Here is a 17,251-nt window from a genome sequence, read left to right as displayed (position 1 = left end):
CATCCATTATTTTTTTATATTTATGTAATTTTAAAAATATTTTTAATATATTTTACATATATGATATTCTAAAAACAAATATATCTATATCTATATATACAGATTTTTTTTTGTTGTCTATATTTTTTTCAATTTTACCTTTTAAATGTTTTTTAAATAAAAATAATTATTTTATTAATATTATGTTTTAAGTGATCATTTTCTTAATTTAACCATTTTTTCATTTGAATATTTTTTTTTAAATAATTATTATAAATGAAAATTAATTATTATAAAACTATAAAAAATATTTATATTTAATTTTATAATTATAATAAAAGACACAAATTTTATTATTTTACTTTTTATTATCATGAAAAGGATAAATATATGTACACATAGTCACATATTTTTACTAGTGTATACAAATTATTTAAAAAAATTATTTAATGTTTTCTTCCTCTAAAATTTTAAACATTTTTGTCATTTGTAATATTATGTGATATTTATTAATTATTTATAAATTGAATAAAATATTGGAAAACAATTACATGTGATGTAAGAATGATAAATGGTATTTCTAAATAGAATATAGATGTTAGAGACAAAAGTATTTTTTATATATCATATATTTTTGTTATAAAAGTCACAACATTTTAAAATGCTAAAAAACATATTTAAACTACTTTTTAATATATAACCATTAAGAAAGAACAAAAAAATTCAAACTACATTGTGCATTTTTGTGCATTTTTCTCACCTCTCCTTGTGAATGTGCATATCATTACTTTTAAAAGATATTGTATTTTGTTCTTTTAATATTTTACTACCAATCAAGTTTAAAAATTTAGTTTTCTAGAATGATAATAACTATGATAACAAAAAATAATTCCTATTTTTGGTGGGCTGTTTTTAACATATTTATCAATAAGTATTTAGATGACAAAAGGATAAAAAATTAAATTGTTGGGAACAATTGATAAGAGGATTTTTCCATAAATAATGTTGGATTAAGTTGTCACATTTGATTGTTATGCTTCAAACATATTCTAGAAGAGGTTTTATAATTTTAAATCTAAAATGATGGGTTTCATGTTGAATACCTCATTTTGAGTAACAAATATGATTTAGTTGTAATAATCTGAAATATCACTTTTTACCATCAAACATTTTTATTTGTGCTCAATGAAGATTTATTATTCTTTGAATAACTACATGAATAAGATTACTTCAAAGAATTGTTAACAAATATGCAAAATGATTGGAGTCCAAGTTACTTAATAAAAATAGTACTTATTCAAAAATTATATTAAGACAATAAACAGAGTATTTAAATATAATTAGTAATATATATATTTATTTAGTAGAAAGTAAATGGTTAAATTGATCATGAATTTGATAAAGTGTGAATAATTTTATTAATTTAATAACTAAAAAAATAGTTATAGAAAACATAAATAATGATTCAAAAGTAAGAGGAAATAAAATATTTAATAAAATGTGAGGGTAAAAAATTGATGTCAATAAAACTTTAAATATTAATTTTATTAAAAAAATATTATTAAAATTTGTTAATAAAAATTAGTCTCACATTATTAAAAAAAAACTAAAAAAACAAAGTGGAATGAAAATAAATTATTCCTTCTTAGTTCATATATAAATAAAATTAATTAATTTATACAGTAGCTAAAGAAATACCTAACACTCTTTAATTTTTTAAAATTATTTTTCATAAGACATTAAAAGAAAATATATGGATGATGATTTGGACAATTTTGTTTCATTTTCCAAAAAATTAACGACTCGTGACAGTCATGGGAGATGCTTCCGGTGGATTGGGAACCAATTGGATTTGCAAGTATAAAGCAATATCTAATTTTTAAATTAAGCAATTTTCATTTAATTTTATATTCAATATTATTTAGTGTAATAAAAAAACAATAGTTCATACTCCTTTTATCAAAATAAAAATAAAAAAAAGTCACAAGCGGTGATTAATATAATTCATGACAATTTTTTTCATATGTTTTACTATTTTAACCACTAAAAAATAATTTAAAGTCTTTTTTCTCTAAATTGAAAGTTTTACATTTTAGTTAGCTTAATTAAATTTTTAGCCATTTTTAGTTAGTTTAATTAAATTTTTATGATAACAAATTCTTCCTGATTATATTAATAAAATATTATTTTAGATGTTAAGTAGAAAATCCTGATTATATTAAATATAAAATAGAATATTTATGATAACTCAATTCTTCTTAAATCTAATTTCAAAAGCTAAATTAATAATTAAAAATCAATTATCATATTAATTTATCTTCGATATAAAGTTGCTTACCACATTTTAAATTTTATGATGTTGAAGGAAAGAGTGTCAAAAAGATAGGAGTGTCAAAACATAACTCAGTTCGTTTAGGTTTATCCAACTTCTAGCTCGTCAAATTCGAGGCGGGACGAGTCAATATGACATCAAAAAACGGGTTGAAAAATTGAACTTATCCTACCAATGGGCGGGCTAGCGGGTGAACCTGCTATTTCTTCACCCCGAATCACTTGTACTGCTTCCTTCTTTTTCATCACCATGACCTTCATTTTCTCCATCATCTTCATCAGCCTATTTCATGGTACAAAAATCCCAATATGCAAAAACCCCAACCCACAAAATCATCAGAATTAGAAATCAACCATGATTTGTATGGTGTGGAAGCAGAAGCTGGTTCGAGAAATGAAAGTGAAAAAACAATTTCAGCGGTGGAGTGGTGACTCCTTTTGGCATCTCTGTGAGCGAGAAAAAGGGAGGTGGTTGACGCCAACAAAGAAGCCCACTCTGATCGTCATCGCTAGCGCGACCTTAGTTGGATGGAGGAGTGGTTCGAGCAGCAACAACCTAATATAGGGCCAATGACTCATGAATGTTGAAAGGGATGAAAGAAGATGAAACTCATGTAGCCACTCTTGAGGAAGAAGAAGAAGGGGAAGGGAATACCTTCGGTGACGATCAACATCATTAACGAAAACCCATACCTAGATTGGCAAAGGGTCACACCATTGGAGTTGCTCAAAGTGCTAGGGAAGGGAAGAATGGTTCTTTATTTTAGCAGTGAGAAGTATCTTGTGGTCTCATGCCCTCTCTCTGTGCCCATTGAAATGGATGAAGAAAAAGGGATAAAAAAAATCAACATAATGGGCTGATAGGTTGGTGCGGGCTGGCTCGTGTTTTGTCCCTACGAGTTGGTAGGCCAGGCAAGTCGGGTTGTAGCATGCTGATGAACATGACTCGACCCACCATTTTTTTTTCAAGTTGGCAAGCCGGCCCGTCGGGCTCGACCCGTTTTGACACCCCTAGTTTAAGGGTGTTGGACTTGAAGATGACACACATAAAAAAAGTAATGGCGACTACCACATCTTTAACGTTATTTGAGTTAAAGATGACATACATAGAGATAATAATGGTGACACTACATCCTATGACGTTGAACACTATTGGAGTTAAAGATGGAACATATATAGAGAATGATGGTAACCATCACATCCCATGACATTAAAGGTTGTTAGAGTTGGAGATGACACACATGGAGAATAATGGTGACCACTACATCTTATAATGTTGAAGGTTGTTGTAGTTGGAGATGATACATAGAGAAAGAATAATGGTGACCATCACATTATGACATTGAAGGTTTTTGGAGTTAGAGATGACACTCAAAGAGAATAATGGTAACTACTAAATCTTATGACATTGTAGGTTGTTGGATTTGGAGATTACACATAGAGAGAATAATAGTGACCACTGCATTATAACATTGAATGACATTGGAGTTAGACATTCCATACGCAAAGAAATTAATGGTGATCACTACATTTTATGATGTCGAAGGTTGTTGGGTTGGAGATGATACACAAAGATAAAATATGACCACCACATCCTATGAAGTTGAAAAGACTACTGAAATTGGAAATGTCACACACAAAGAATATTTGTTATCACCACATCTTATGACATTGAAGGTTGTTGGAGTTGGAGATGACACATATAAGGAATAATGGTGACCACCACATCCTATCACGTTGAGTACCTGATGAGTCATTATTTTCTTCCATTTCACTAGCCTTTGTGTACCCATTAGACAGTTGATTAGTGCTTAATTGTTCATCATTAGAGTGTTTTCATCTGTTCGGTTTTATTGGGCCACTATTCCGAATTTGGACTAATTTCACATTATTTGGCCTAATTTTTGTTTTTAATTATTTTTAGGTATTTGGGTGAAACAATTTTGGAGCTTGGACATTAATATTTAGTTGAAGAGACTTTCCACATCATTGCCACATCATTTCCATGTCATTTTCACGTCAGCAAAGTCAATGGGTCAACATTTGAGACCCATAGTGACATTTTTGTAAATCTGAGTGGCAGAGTGACAGTTTTGTAAATATGAGTGGCAAGAGTGATATGACCACGAAATTAGGTCTGCATGAAGAGGCCAACCGCTCCATCATCTTCAACCTCTCTTCAAAACATCCATTTTTCGTTCTCCAAGCTTCCATGGACGTCCCCCTTGCTGTTTTTCACGTTTTTGGCTCATTTTTACCGTTTTTATGCTTATTTGACAGCACCCATTGAGGGTTTTGCGTTTTGAATTCGTTTTCTTGCTTGGGCAGTTCGTTTTGTGGGTTTTATTGACTTGGAACAATACCCATTCATGGGGTTTTCGCATTTATATATGATAACACCATTTTGCATTTCATTTAAACTTTGAAATCTCTATTTTTGCTCTTAAATTGCGTTTTCAGATTTCATAAGTTAGGGTTCTTAGTTCTGTTTTTGTGATTTCAGATTTGAAGTGTTTAATTGCTCATTTTTATGTCTAGCTAAATTCGTGTATTGACTCCTTGATGAAAAATGCAATGAAGCTTTGAGGTTGTGCTTGTTTTGTGAAATCTGTCATGTTTTTGTTCTGAATTCGTGGAATGCATGTGGTGAATCTGTTAATGCTTAATTTACAGAGTAGTTGCATATGTTTTGGTTAAGATAGGTTCATGCTTAATGTATATAGCTTGGCTGTCACGAATTTAAGGATGTGTGCATTGCTTAATTGCATAATGAAGTTAGATTGTAATTTTCGCTTAGTGAATTATTATCTAGTGGATTGAGACAAGGCACAATTGGTGTTAATTTGGTGGCCTATGATAAGTGAAATTGCGTTTGAATCAAGGATGTCAATACGGTTTTAATCACTGTAGCATTTAATTTAATCTGTTGATTAGCATTCTGAATCTGTCTGCCAACCCTCCTGTGTTTTATGGTTGTGTTCATCGGGAAATTTCGCTTTTAAATGAAAATATTAGTTGTTGGGAGATGACTTGGTTCACTTTCATGTACTACATTTAATATGTTTTAATTTAGTGGAGTACAGTCTCTATCACTGCCATTAGAGTTCGAGACGACAGAAAGAGACAAATTAATATTGATCACTACATTCTATGATGTCGAAGGTTGTTGGAATTGAAAATATCATACAAAGAGAAAATATAACTACCACGTCCTATGATGTTGAAGACTATTGAAACGGGAAATTTGACACACATACATATTAATTGTGATCACTATGTCTTATGATGACACATCAAAATAAATATATTAAAATATTATGTAAAATATAATAAATTATTATTTTAAATATCAAGACGAGCTTCATTAAACATTTAACGTCAATTATGAAATTTTACCTTTTATAGTAACATTTCGATGATTATTGACACAATGAAAAACTGTGTCACAAGTAACGTAGCGAGATTGAGATTGAATTCTAATAAAAGGATTTAAGTTTGTACTAAGATTATTGTGCCAAAATAATATTTTGCAGAAATACAAATGTTGAGAAATGAAAATGTTTAATTGGTGTACTTAAAGAAAGATTGCCCAAAAAATATTCAAGTCTTTTACTAAATTTTTAAAATAATGTTGTGCACAATTAAAGGCTAAAAAAACGTATTTTGTTACAGGACAAGAAAAATAGTCTCAATTTAAAATTCTAAAAACACACTTAAGTCTAAATAATAAAGAATAACTAGATATTGAACTACAAATAGGGTTAACAGGATGAAATTGAATTAGATTATGAGAAAATAATTACAGAGTTTAAGAGATAAGTTTATTCGAGGGTGAAATTTAACCCTTGAATGGATCAAACATTGAAATTTATGATGAAAAACAAAAATAATAGAGTACATTAAAATTGAAAATGCCACACAATAATGATATTTTAACACACAAATTTTATAATATTAAATATTGTATAGACCTAAACAGGGTTCATCTCCCAAAACCAACAACTTTAATAAATGAAAAACCTAAATTTATTATGACAATGCATAAGGTACCTAATGACAGAGCATGTCTCATTCAATTTCATTTTTTTTTTCTCTTGGAATTCTATTAATACTAACAGTGAATGTTCAGTTCTGTCAATTTTTTATTATCTGTGTTTGAAAATTAAATATAATCTTTATTTAATAATTGTTTTATAAAGTAGTAAAAAAATCAAGAAAAATGCAGGATAAATTATATATTTATTACTTTAAAAACAAGAAAAAAAAAACTAGTTTTGATTCCTTCAACATTTTTGTTGTCATTTTTAAAAATTTAACTTATATTCCCTATGGTGGTTTTGTTTCTGTTCCCAATCCTCTAACAAGTTCACCAGATTTTGTTTTCAAAAAATTGATTTGGTTAACTTATGTATACTAAATTTACATATACTTTTCTTAATCATCATATATAATTTCTTAAAAGACTATATTTACTTTTATAATTAATGAAGGGAATATTATTTATCTACTGTAAAACGAATACAAGATATAATAGTAATTAATTCAAAAGTCCCATTTGAAATGATTTTTAATGGAATCATATTTAGTTTTTATGAAAATGCTTTTTAAGTAATATTTTCGAGTGTGTTAGCTTTGTGGTTGGAACATAGAATGTACAGAATCTGGAAAGAACAACATTCAAACAAGCAAAGACATTAACTTAATAATGATGCAGAGATAAAAAGTAACTCTCTGAAACAAAACATTTAGCAGTATTTAATAGAATTGAAAGTGACAGTGTCACTCAGAAGTAAAATAAATAAACAAAAAACAAGATCAAACTTCGATCAAAATTAAAAAAAAAAAAAACAAACTGGGAAATTGGGACAAAACTGCATTGAGCAAAGCACAGGCTCAATGATTTTCATGATCATCTAATCTAAATCAAAATCAGTGGTGAAGAAATCAAGCTCCACCAGAGCCATACTTCTTGCCAAAGACAATGACCTGCAACTTGTCATAACCAGCAAGCACACCAGCACCAGCAACAGCACGAAGAATGTTGGCACCTGCACCCTTGAACAAGGACTTGGCACCCTCGTTCTGAAGGATCTGTGTGAATGCATGCATGGAGCTCTTGTACTTCACAGCTTCCCCAGATGTCATCATCATCCTTCTCCTCACTGTATCAATTGGGTACGAAGCTAAACCAGCACCATTGGTGATTAACCATCCTAGAGCAAAGCTAGCGAAAAAGCTATCCTGCAATCACAAAAACAAAATCACACTTTCAGTACTGATAAATTATCTTCAATTTCTTATGTTATGTTAGATATTACTGTGAACTTTAAAATCGATACCTGGAGAGAGCCGGTTAAGAGAACCGGTTTGAGGGAATCGTACATTCCGAAGTAGAGGCCGCGATAGACGATGATTCCGACGCAGGAAATGTTGAAGCCACGGTAGAGACCGGCAACGCCATCAGAAGCTAGTGTCTTCTTGTAAACATCAACGAGGCCATTGAATTGTCTTTCTCCACCCTTCTTTGCAGCCTTGGCATCGTTTGCGAGACGGGTACGAGCGTAGTCAAGAGAGTAGACAAAAAGCAGGGATGAGGCACCAGCAGCACCTCCTGAGGCCAAGTTACCAGCAAACCATTTCCAGTATCCATCCTTGTCCTTCTTGAAGTTGAAAAGCCTCTTGAAGTAGTCCTTGAATGCAAAGTTCAATGCCTGGTGTACAATCAAACAATCAATAATCATTCATCTATGATATGTATCTATCATCTGCTGCTGCTGTATCTTCAAAATACATCGATTTTATCGATGTATCTAGAATACTCAGCAGAGGATAAAATACAAAAATCAATGGAGAATCGGACTCGAAGATAAGTTGAAGATAAGTTAAGTTACCTGGGTAGGGAAATAACGGATGACATTTGCGGTGTTACCTCTCCATAGGGAACCGAAGCCTTCTTCATTGATTGTCCTCTTGAAGCAGTCACCGATACCTTTATAGGGTTCAGAGAGTCTACCGGCTTTGATCATCTCATCCTGGTTCTGGATCAAGAGCTTGACGCGTTCAATGGGGGCAGCGGCGGTTTTGGAGACGGCGGCGGAAACTCCACCCATGAGAAAGTCGATGAGGAAGTTTCCCTTTTCAGCAGGAGCTGCAACGAACACAGGTGAGAATGGTGCAATGGCAGAGAGATCGATTGCGCCTCTGCATGGTGGCGCCATTGGATACTGAAATGCTGCATTGGAGTGTTTTTGGAATGAGAGAGCAGCATTGGAGTAGTTCTGGAAAGATCGCCTCTGCTGGTACAGTGGGAGACCAGTGCGAAGATGGAGCTGACATGCAACCTTCTCCATCACTCTAGGGTGCTGAACCTGATCAACCATGATGATGTTTTTCCTGCACAATATGCAATCAAAGTTCGTCATGTAAAATTTTATACAATTCAAACACAAGACTCATGAACTTCCAGCACACGTCTTGACGAATGAATCGAGTCGAGACTTACTAGAAGAAAACAATTCAGAGAAATTAAGGTTGTAGAAAAGCGTGAGAGAGAAGAAGAGAAGGAAGAGTGCAGTGAGAAGGGTGTGGAAGATTAAGGTTTAAAAAGGGAGTGTTGGTGGCTGTGCGAGTTTGTTGGAGAGGAGAAAACTCTTTACAGATGGAATGAAACAGACCGTTTGTTTATTTATGAATACGAAGTTATAGGAAGAGGGGAGTGAATCGCGAAGCAGTTTTGAACACGATTAAACTGACTCAATAACTGAATCGGGGATGTGATTTTTTTTTAATATATTTTTATTTATTTATTATTTTGGTAGGGTATTATTTTGTGATTTAAATATCTATATTTCAAAAAAAAATTATCATTTTTTTTTGTATATTTTATGTTTTGATTAATTATATTATTTTTATGATACTTTAAATAAATAATAAGTCCTATGTATTTATTTGAGATTTTGAAATATTATGTGGTATAAAAATGTCTTGTGAATTTTATAATGGATTTAAATTGCTATAAGAATATGTTTAATTGAACTGTATTTAGAAGACCTTCTAATCTCCGTACTTTTACGAGATTTGTAAAAAAAAAAAGTTGAAGTTGTTATTTTATGTAATATATATTATTTCTTATTTTTCTTTTGATAAAAAAAGTGAATAATAATAAAATAAATAAGTATCTTTTAAGTGTGATTAATAGAATTTAATACAACTTTTTCTAAACTTTGAATAATTTAACATTTGATGAATAAAGAAGAAGAATTGACTTGTATTTAAAATGCATCTTAAATATTTTTAATTTCATATTACATGTTTTTATTGTGAGTTTGTTACTATCATATGAATGATTCTTTTGAAGTGGATAGATATGATAAAATCCATATTAACATCGTCACCCTAAAATATTTAGAATAAGTAAATTTTAATAATGGAGAAAACTTCTTTTCAGATCTATAAATTTACAATATTAATCAAGTTTTAAAAAACGTCAAGGATATAGGGTTGGAAAATCACAAAATAAAGATAAAATAGAGGAAAAACTTTACAAAAAAAATGTATATATAATTAGTCTTACAAATCACACTATTATCTATACTAGCACCTTCTCCACATATTCTGCCATCATATAGAGAAGAAAAAAAGAAAAAACATAGAACACAATAATGCACTTTTTAATAACAACATACTGTTGACTTGGTTAATCAAAAACTGAATTAGTTGTAAACAATAAATGCAATCAGTTATGCATTATTGTCTCAGGAACAGAAATAGGAGTATCATGAAAAACATGTATAAATACAACAATGTTCTTTCTGTAAAGTTCAGTTGGAAAAGCTATGAAAGTCAAATAAAATACTTACTTCTCTCTAATTGTAAAAGGGCTTTTTCTTCTTTCATTCTCTACGATTCCAGAGCAGGTGTGTGTCCTGCAAGGAGGAAAAGGTGTGGATGAGTAACCTGTGAGCAGAAACGTGGCTTACAGTAAAAGAGGTGGAGAAGGAACGTAGCTGACACAGTAGTAGGAGAAGCAGCTGTGGTGGTAGCAGAGGCTCGGTGAGTGCGGGAAGCTTCAAGAAGGCACCTGCAGAAAAGATATTTTCATCTTTTGGCGTGAGAGAGAGAGTTTGTGATAGTGGCAAGTGGGCTTGCACGTGGGTTGAAACCAGAGGCCCAACAGAGTGGTATCTAACCAAGATTCAAGAAAGGGAATTTTGGGAATATTGTTGTGTGCTTTACTCATGGCTAGTGGAGGTTTGATTACCCATATTTGATGGAAAGGGCTATGATGATTGGTGTGTAAAGATGGACGTTATTCTTGGATTTCAAGAAATTGATGAGGTTGTGAAAGTGGGTTTCAAAGAACCACCTAAGAATGCTGATGAAGAAGTCAAGAAAACATACAAGGGGATGAAGAAGTTGGACTGCAAGGCTCGTGTATTGCTGCATCAATGTGTTGCTGCCCCTATCTTTCAGAAAATCTCAAAAGCTCTTACAGCAAAAGAGGTTTGGGAGATCTTACAAAATGGGTATGGAAATTTTGGGAAAATGAAGAAGGTGAAACTGCAATCCTTGAGAAGGCAATATGAACTTCTCTCTATGACAGAAAAGGAGACTGTGGCAGAGTATTTTGACAGATTACAGGTGATCACCAATGCCATGAGAGCGTGTGATGAGAACATAGAAGACAACATAATTGTAGAGAAAGTTTTGAGGACTTTAACTCCACGATTTGACCACGTTGTGGTGGTCATAGAAGAGTCAAGGGATCTTGATGTTATGACAATAGAAGAACTACAAAACTCTCTTGAAGCACATGAACAGAGAGTGAATGAAAGGAAGAATGGTGAGAAGGTGACTGAACAAGCTCTACAGGCCAAGGTGAGTTATGGAGTTAGAGGCAGAGGTAGAAGTGGCTGGAGAGGCAGAGGTAGAGGAAGGTCTAGAGGCAGAAGTGGTGGCAGAAATAGTGAAACAGAGACCTAAGAAAAATCTGAGAACAATGGGTCTGAAGGTAGAGGCGGATATCAAAACAGAGGAAGAGGAAAAGGTGGCAGGAGACCATATGATAAAAGAAGAGTTCAGTGCTACAATTGTGAAAAATACGGACACTATTCTTATGAGTGTTGGCAGGAGGACAAATCAAAGAAGGGGCAAAAAGGAGAAGAAGCAAATATGGCACAGGAGGAAGGAAATGGGTCTGATTCAGACCAAGTACTACTGATGGCGACAACATGCAGTGAAGAGGATAGCATGTCTTGGTACTTGGATACAGGGTGCTCCAATCATATGACTGGAAACAGGAATTGGTTGATTGACCTTAATCCATGTATGAGAAACAATGTTAAATTTGCAGATAATAGCTCCATTGTGGCAGAAGGAATTGGAAAGGTGATGATCACAAGGAAGGATGGAAGGTGGCCTACATGAATGATGTTCTATACGTTCCAAGCATGAAGAATAATTTACTCAGCCTTGGACAACTTTTAGAGAAGGGCTACACCATGAACATGCAACAAAAAATGATTGAGATTTATGACTCACAACAGAGGCTCGTGATTAGGGCACCACTATCCAAGAATAGGACATTTAAGGTGAATCTAGACACTACTGAAATACAGTGTCTAGCAGCTGCTAATGTGGAGGATGAGAGTTGGTTGTGGCATTACATATATGGTCACCTGAATTTTAAAAGCCTGAACCAACTCAGTAGCAAGAAAATGGTGGAAGGGCTACCACAAATGGAGTTACCAGCCAAAATCTGTGAAGGGTGTGTGATTGGCAAACAGCCCAGGAAGGCATTTACAGACTTTGCACCAAAAAGAGCCAAACAAGACTGGAAGTGGTGCATTCTGATGTGTGTGGTCCCCTAGACACACCATCACTAGGAGGAAACAAATACTTCCTCACATTTGTAGATGAGTTTTCGAGGAAAATATGGGTGTACTTGATAAAGGAGAAAGGAGAGGTGTTTTCTGTTTTTGAAAGGTTTTGTGCCCGTGTTGAAAGACATGCTGACAACAGGTTAAAAATTTTTAGGACTGATGGAGGTGGTGAATACAAGTCCAGAGAGTTCAACAAGTTTTGTGAAGAAAAGGGGATAGTGCATGAAGTGACTGCCCCTATACACCACAACACAACGGGCTGGCTGAGAGGAGAAATAGGATGTTGGTTGATATGACAAGGTGTATGTTGAAAGGTAAAGGCCTGCCAAATAGCTATTTGGGAGAGGCAGTAACTACTGCTGCCTACATTCTTAACAGGTGCCCAACCAAAAGACTAAGGTTTGTGACACCAGAAGAGACTTGGTCTGGTGTCAAGCCACACGTGCAACACTTGAAGATTTTTGGGTCAATATGCTATAGACATATTCCAGATGAAAAGAGAAAGAAACTAGATGACAAGAGTGAGCCCCTGATCCTGATTGGGTACCATCCAACAGGTGCATACAACCTATATGACCCAGAAAGGCAAACAATGGTGATTAGTAGGGATGTGGTAGTAGATGAGACAGCCAGCTGGAGTTGGGAAGAGAAGGAGAATACGATAACATATATTCCATGTATTCTTGAGGATAAATCTGAGCATTCATTTGTTGTTTCAGACAACAAAAGGACTCAGAGGATGAGGTTTCCCTCCACTAGACTTGTTGGACATGAAGTTTATGGAGATGGTGTAATTACAGGAACCGGTGATCTAGTTCACCAAGCTTTGATGGCTGACACAGAACCTATAACCTGGAAGGAAGCTCTAAAGGTGAGAGAATGGAGGAATGCTATGAAAGAGGAGTTAGAGGCAATTGAGAAAAATAGAACATGGGAATTAGTTACACTGCCACAAGATAAACTACCTATTGATGTGAAGTGGGTTTTCAAGCTAAAGTTGAAACCTGATGGGAGTGTGGCCAAGTATAAGGCCAGATTGGTAGCAAAGGGCTCTAGTTTGATATTTTTATCCATATATTATAGTTGTTTGATTTGATTTTCTTCCTTAATTAATTGTAATGTTGTTGATATAATGTAGGGTAATAAACAAACCACTCTTATGAGTACAATTACTATATAATGCAATGTATGACAATCATTGTGTGTGCTCGTATTACAACTAATTGGGAAACAATAATATATATTTAAATTGAAACAAATACTTTGCATTATTGTCTTTCTATATACTAATGTAGTTTAATGTCTTATTTTATAGACATTCAAGAGTACTATATCAATTCACGCGAAGTCTATAAAGTTTGGTAGGATAACAATTGCCAAATTTATAATTCAGATGTACAATAGTATTGATTAGGATATGTATTTGGATTTTAGATGATTTTACAAAACACTTTTAAATGTATTTGGATTGTGAATGATGTTATGTTTCATAAATTTTTTTGTTTTGGTCTATTCTGGTTTGCTGAAAAAATATGCAGGTTAAAAAAATGTAGGAATAACCAAAAATAGAAAATTTATTTTAAAAAATAATAGGACATTATTTGGTCTCAGTTTCAACCATAATCGAAGCAGAAAGCCACATACAGTCTCGGTTCAGATCACAATCAAGGGCAAAAAGAAGATATATATGGCTTCGATTTAGGTTCAACCTAAGCCAAAATGCCTTCGAATTTTAAAATTAAATTTAAAATTGGTGACTATATGGAGAACCGAAGTAGAAAGAGGGACTATATGGCTTCAGTTCAAAAAAAATCGAGGCATAAAGGAGTTTTATTGCTTCGGTTAACGTCCAAGGTTAAAAGTTGAAATTTTTCTATTTCAACCTTATTGTTTCGATTTTGAAATTGAAACAAAATAGTAAAAATAACTACTGTCAAATCTCCATATTTGCACTAGTAAATGTACATATAATGAATGATGGGTAATGTAAAAGTATCTTAAAATATTTAGTCTATTTCAATTAAATACCTCTCTTATATTCATTCACACGTCAATTTCTTTTTATTTCTGAGTCTACGCATTGTAAAATTCTTTTTAAAAAATATATATTTTTAATTGGCCACCGTATGTTCGAAGGCAGGCGGTTATATTCCAAAAGTAAAAAACCTTATTCATAACACATTCTTCCCACCATCTTTGTCTTCTTTTTCTTCGCAATTAAAGGCAAATACAGCAGTTGCGTTCACTTCTTGACCAAATATTATAATAACATAATTTAATATAATATTTTTATGTATTATACATATTATATATACATATAAATATATAATATCTCAATAACATAATTATAATAATAAAGTTAACTTTAAATTTTTTGAATATTTTATATTTTTAATTAAAAACATAATAAAATTATAATTTGAAAAAGTTACACCAAAAAAATTTACTGGTTAGACAATGCGAACCATTTAATATATATATATATATATATATATATATATATATATTTTAAACATCATTATATAAAGTATTGATTATTTATAGACTAAAACCAAAAACAAAACATTTTTTTCTTTAAAAGAAATAAGTTATTTTTGTTTTTCTTTATTGTAATTTTCAATTTTATTGTATTACATGCATAATACAGTAAAAATGAAAATAAAATGGTGTGAATAAAAATAAAAAAATAATCAAATAAGATAAGAAGTTCAAGAATCTTTCTTTCATTTGAATTTATCCGGTTTAAAATATTATTTATTCTGAAATAAAAAATTGAAGAATCATACTTCCTTACTTTTTAAATTATAAGAAAAAATAAGATCAAATTACACTTACCCTTTAAAAGTCACACATTTCCCCTTGATGGTAGGTTTTCAATATTTTTTTTAAAATGAACTAATAATTATAATAATAATATTCTTTATTATTGAATTTTAAATGGTATGAAAAAATAAGTAATATGATAAAAAAAATCAACTCCATCTACCGTTATAGTTATATATATATATATATATATATATATATATATATATATATATTAATATAATATAAAAGTACTTTAGAAATATTAATTTATTTAAAAACAATATAAATCTATTACAAAATCACAAATAATTTGAAGGAGAATGATAAAAAGTGAGATGTAATCGGTACAAAATTATGATTTCTTTCTAATCAATAAAACTAACATTATATAAATAGAAATGTACAACACTATTGGTATGAAGGAAAAATAAAAATAAATGTCTCTAAAGTTGTGACTTCCAGTTAAGAAATGAAATGTTCATGCTTCCTGTCTCCTCAGTTTATTAATTATTATTTTAATTTATTGATATTTTGATCCAAAACATTTTATTTCTTTCCATTTGGGTTGAACCGATGCAACAAAGCTTTGTACTTGCAGGCCCAATATCATTTTAGAAAAATCATCTTAACCATTTATGAATACACACCATCCATCTCAAAAACAAATAAATGGGGGCACTTCTTCCTCCACCCCAGGAATTATTTTCAACACCTCCAAATTTTTCTAAAATTCTTAAAATAACCTTTTTCCCAACTCACCAACTTGTACCTCTAAGACAGATTTAAAAAAACATATTTAGAAAGTTACATATTTCGTTAAAAAATATCAAATTTTGAAATCTAAAAAGGAAATTATCGAATTTCAAATTGCAAAATCCGATATATATAATTACCGGATTTTGAAATCAAATGCAATTTTTTTTTTCGTTTTTCTAATTTTTGTTATATATATATATATATATATATATATATATTAAAAAAATAAATAAAGTTAGAAAATAAATAAAATTAAAAAATAAATAAAAGTAAAAATTTTAAAAAAATAAACTCTAAATAAAATTTAAAAAATGTGAAATAATATAATATAAAATAAAATGATATATATATATATATGTAGTTTAATTTATTTAATTTTAATTTATATATAATATATAAAGAAACATAAATAAAATAAGCAATATATAAAATTAAAGTTAACATTAATAAAAACAATATATATATATATATATATATTTATATATTTTAGTTTATTATTATTATTTTTTATTTTTGGTTTTCCTAATGTTAATTTTTTGTAATTTTATATATTTTAGTACATTATTTAAAAGTAAAATTTAAAAAATTGTAGATATATGTAATGGATTTTGAAATTCGTTAGATTTGGTAATTTTTTTAAGTGAATTTTGAAATTTTGTATTACTTAAATTGGATTCGAAGTCCGGTATTTGTGCATGAGGTGCTGTGCTGATCAAAATGTTAAAGGTTATTTTTAGTATTTTGTAAAAAGAAAAGTTTGAAGTGGAGGGAGAAAACCCAATAAAGGATATGCTAGTAATCTTAATATTCCGTTTTTTTTTTCTTTTTTAAAACACTTTTAGAAAGTTACTATGAAAAATGAAAATTCAATAAAATCTCAATGGCATCTAAATCTTTAATTAAGAAAATATAGATAATTAAGTTTTTAATATAAGATAACAAATGGTTGAAAAAAGTTAGTCTAAATTTTATATTAGATAAAAGTGAAAAGAAAAGAATATTATATAAGATTGAAGGTTCATAAATCTATTTTTTAAGATTTTGGGTTAAGGATAATGTCAATAGACTCAAGTCTATGTTATTTTCATCCGGTAAATCATCTGCTCAAATGAAAATGAGAAATAGAAAGCAACGAGTTTTGTTAAATATATAAATACAAACTCTTCCATTGTTCCTCTCATATTGAGTTAATTATGCAGTTTCATATCACATTTGCATTCTACCTATATTGTGTCAGTTCCAATTTTCCTTTTTGTTGGTTTTAGAAAACACTGTTTTTCCTCCATTTTTTTCTTAATTAATCAGTTCGTTTAAAGTGGATACTATTATTGAAAAGAAATGGTTAATTTTTGAAGTACAGAAGAATTTTCCTTTTTTCTGCTGTTGATTTATATGCCTGAGCTGCAGCAAATAATTCTAATTGTCTGGTATAAGAAATGAAGGTAAAATAACAGATATCAGAAATCTGGAGCATAAGTTGCACACAGATTTGGTACTGA

The 17,251-nt window shown here is 30.9% G+C and overlaps 1 protein-coding gene across 2 annotated transcripts; it reads right to left on the bottom strand.

The window, feature by feature from the left end:
* Nucleotides 1-6,990: 6,990 nt before the first annotated feature.
* On the bottom strand, nt 6,991-10,308 carry LOC114169962 (ADP/ATP translocase 1, mitochondrial-like). 2 transcript variants are annotated; one of them, XM_028055375.2, is made up of 4 exons: nt 10,170-10,308; nt 8,202-8,703; nt 7,650-8,021; nt 6,991-7,551 (listed from the first exon to the last, which is right to left on the bottom strand). In XM_028055375.2, the coding sequence occupies exons 2-4, from the start codon at nt 8,688-8,690 to the stop codon at nt 7,255-7,257; spliced, it is 1,158 nt and encodes a 385-aa protein (XP_027911176.2). In that variant the 5' UTR covers nt 8,691-8,703; nt 10,170-10,308; the 3' UTR covers nt 6,991-7,254. The 2 variants fall into 2 exon arrangements, with proteins under 2 accessions (XP_027911176.2, XP_027911175.2); XM_028055374.2 differs by lacking the exon at nt 10,170-10,308 and adding an exon at nt 8,813-8,948.
* Between the last annotated feature and the right edge of the window lie 6,943 nt (nt 10,309-17,251).

The sequence above is a fragment of the Vigna unguiculata genome, chromosome 11 (genome assembly GCF_037176805.1).
Source record: "Vigna unguiculata cultivar grain cowpea cultivar isolate G323 ecotype 2 chromosome 11, ASM3717680v1, whole genome shotgun sequence".
Lineage (NCBI taxonomy): Eukaryota > Viridiplantae > Streptophyta > Magnoliopsida > Fabales > Fabaceae > Vigna > Vigna unguiculata.
Note: the sequence above shows the minus strand (reverse complement) of the source record. Positions and strands in the feature narration are given on the sequence as shown.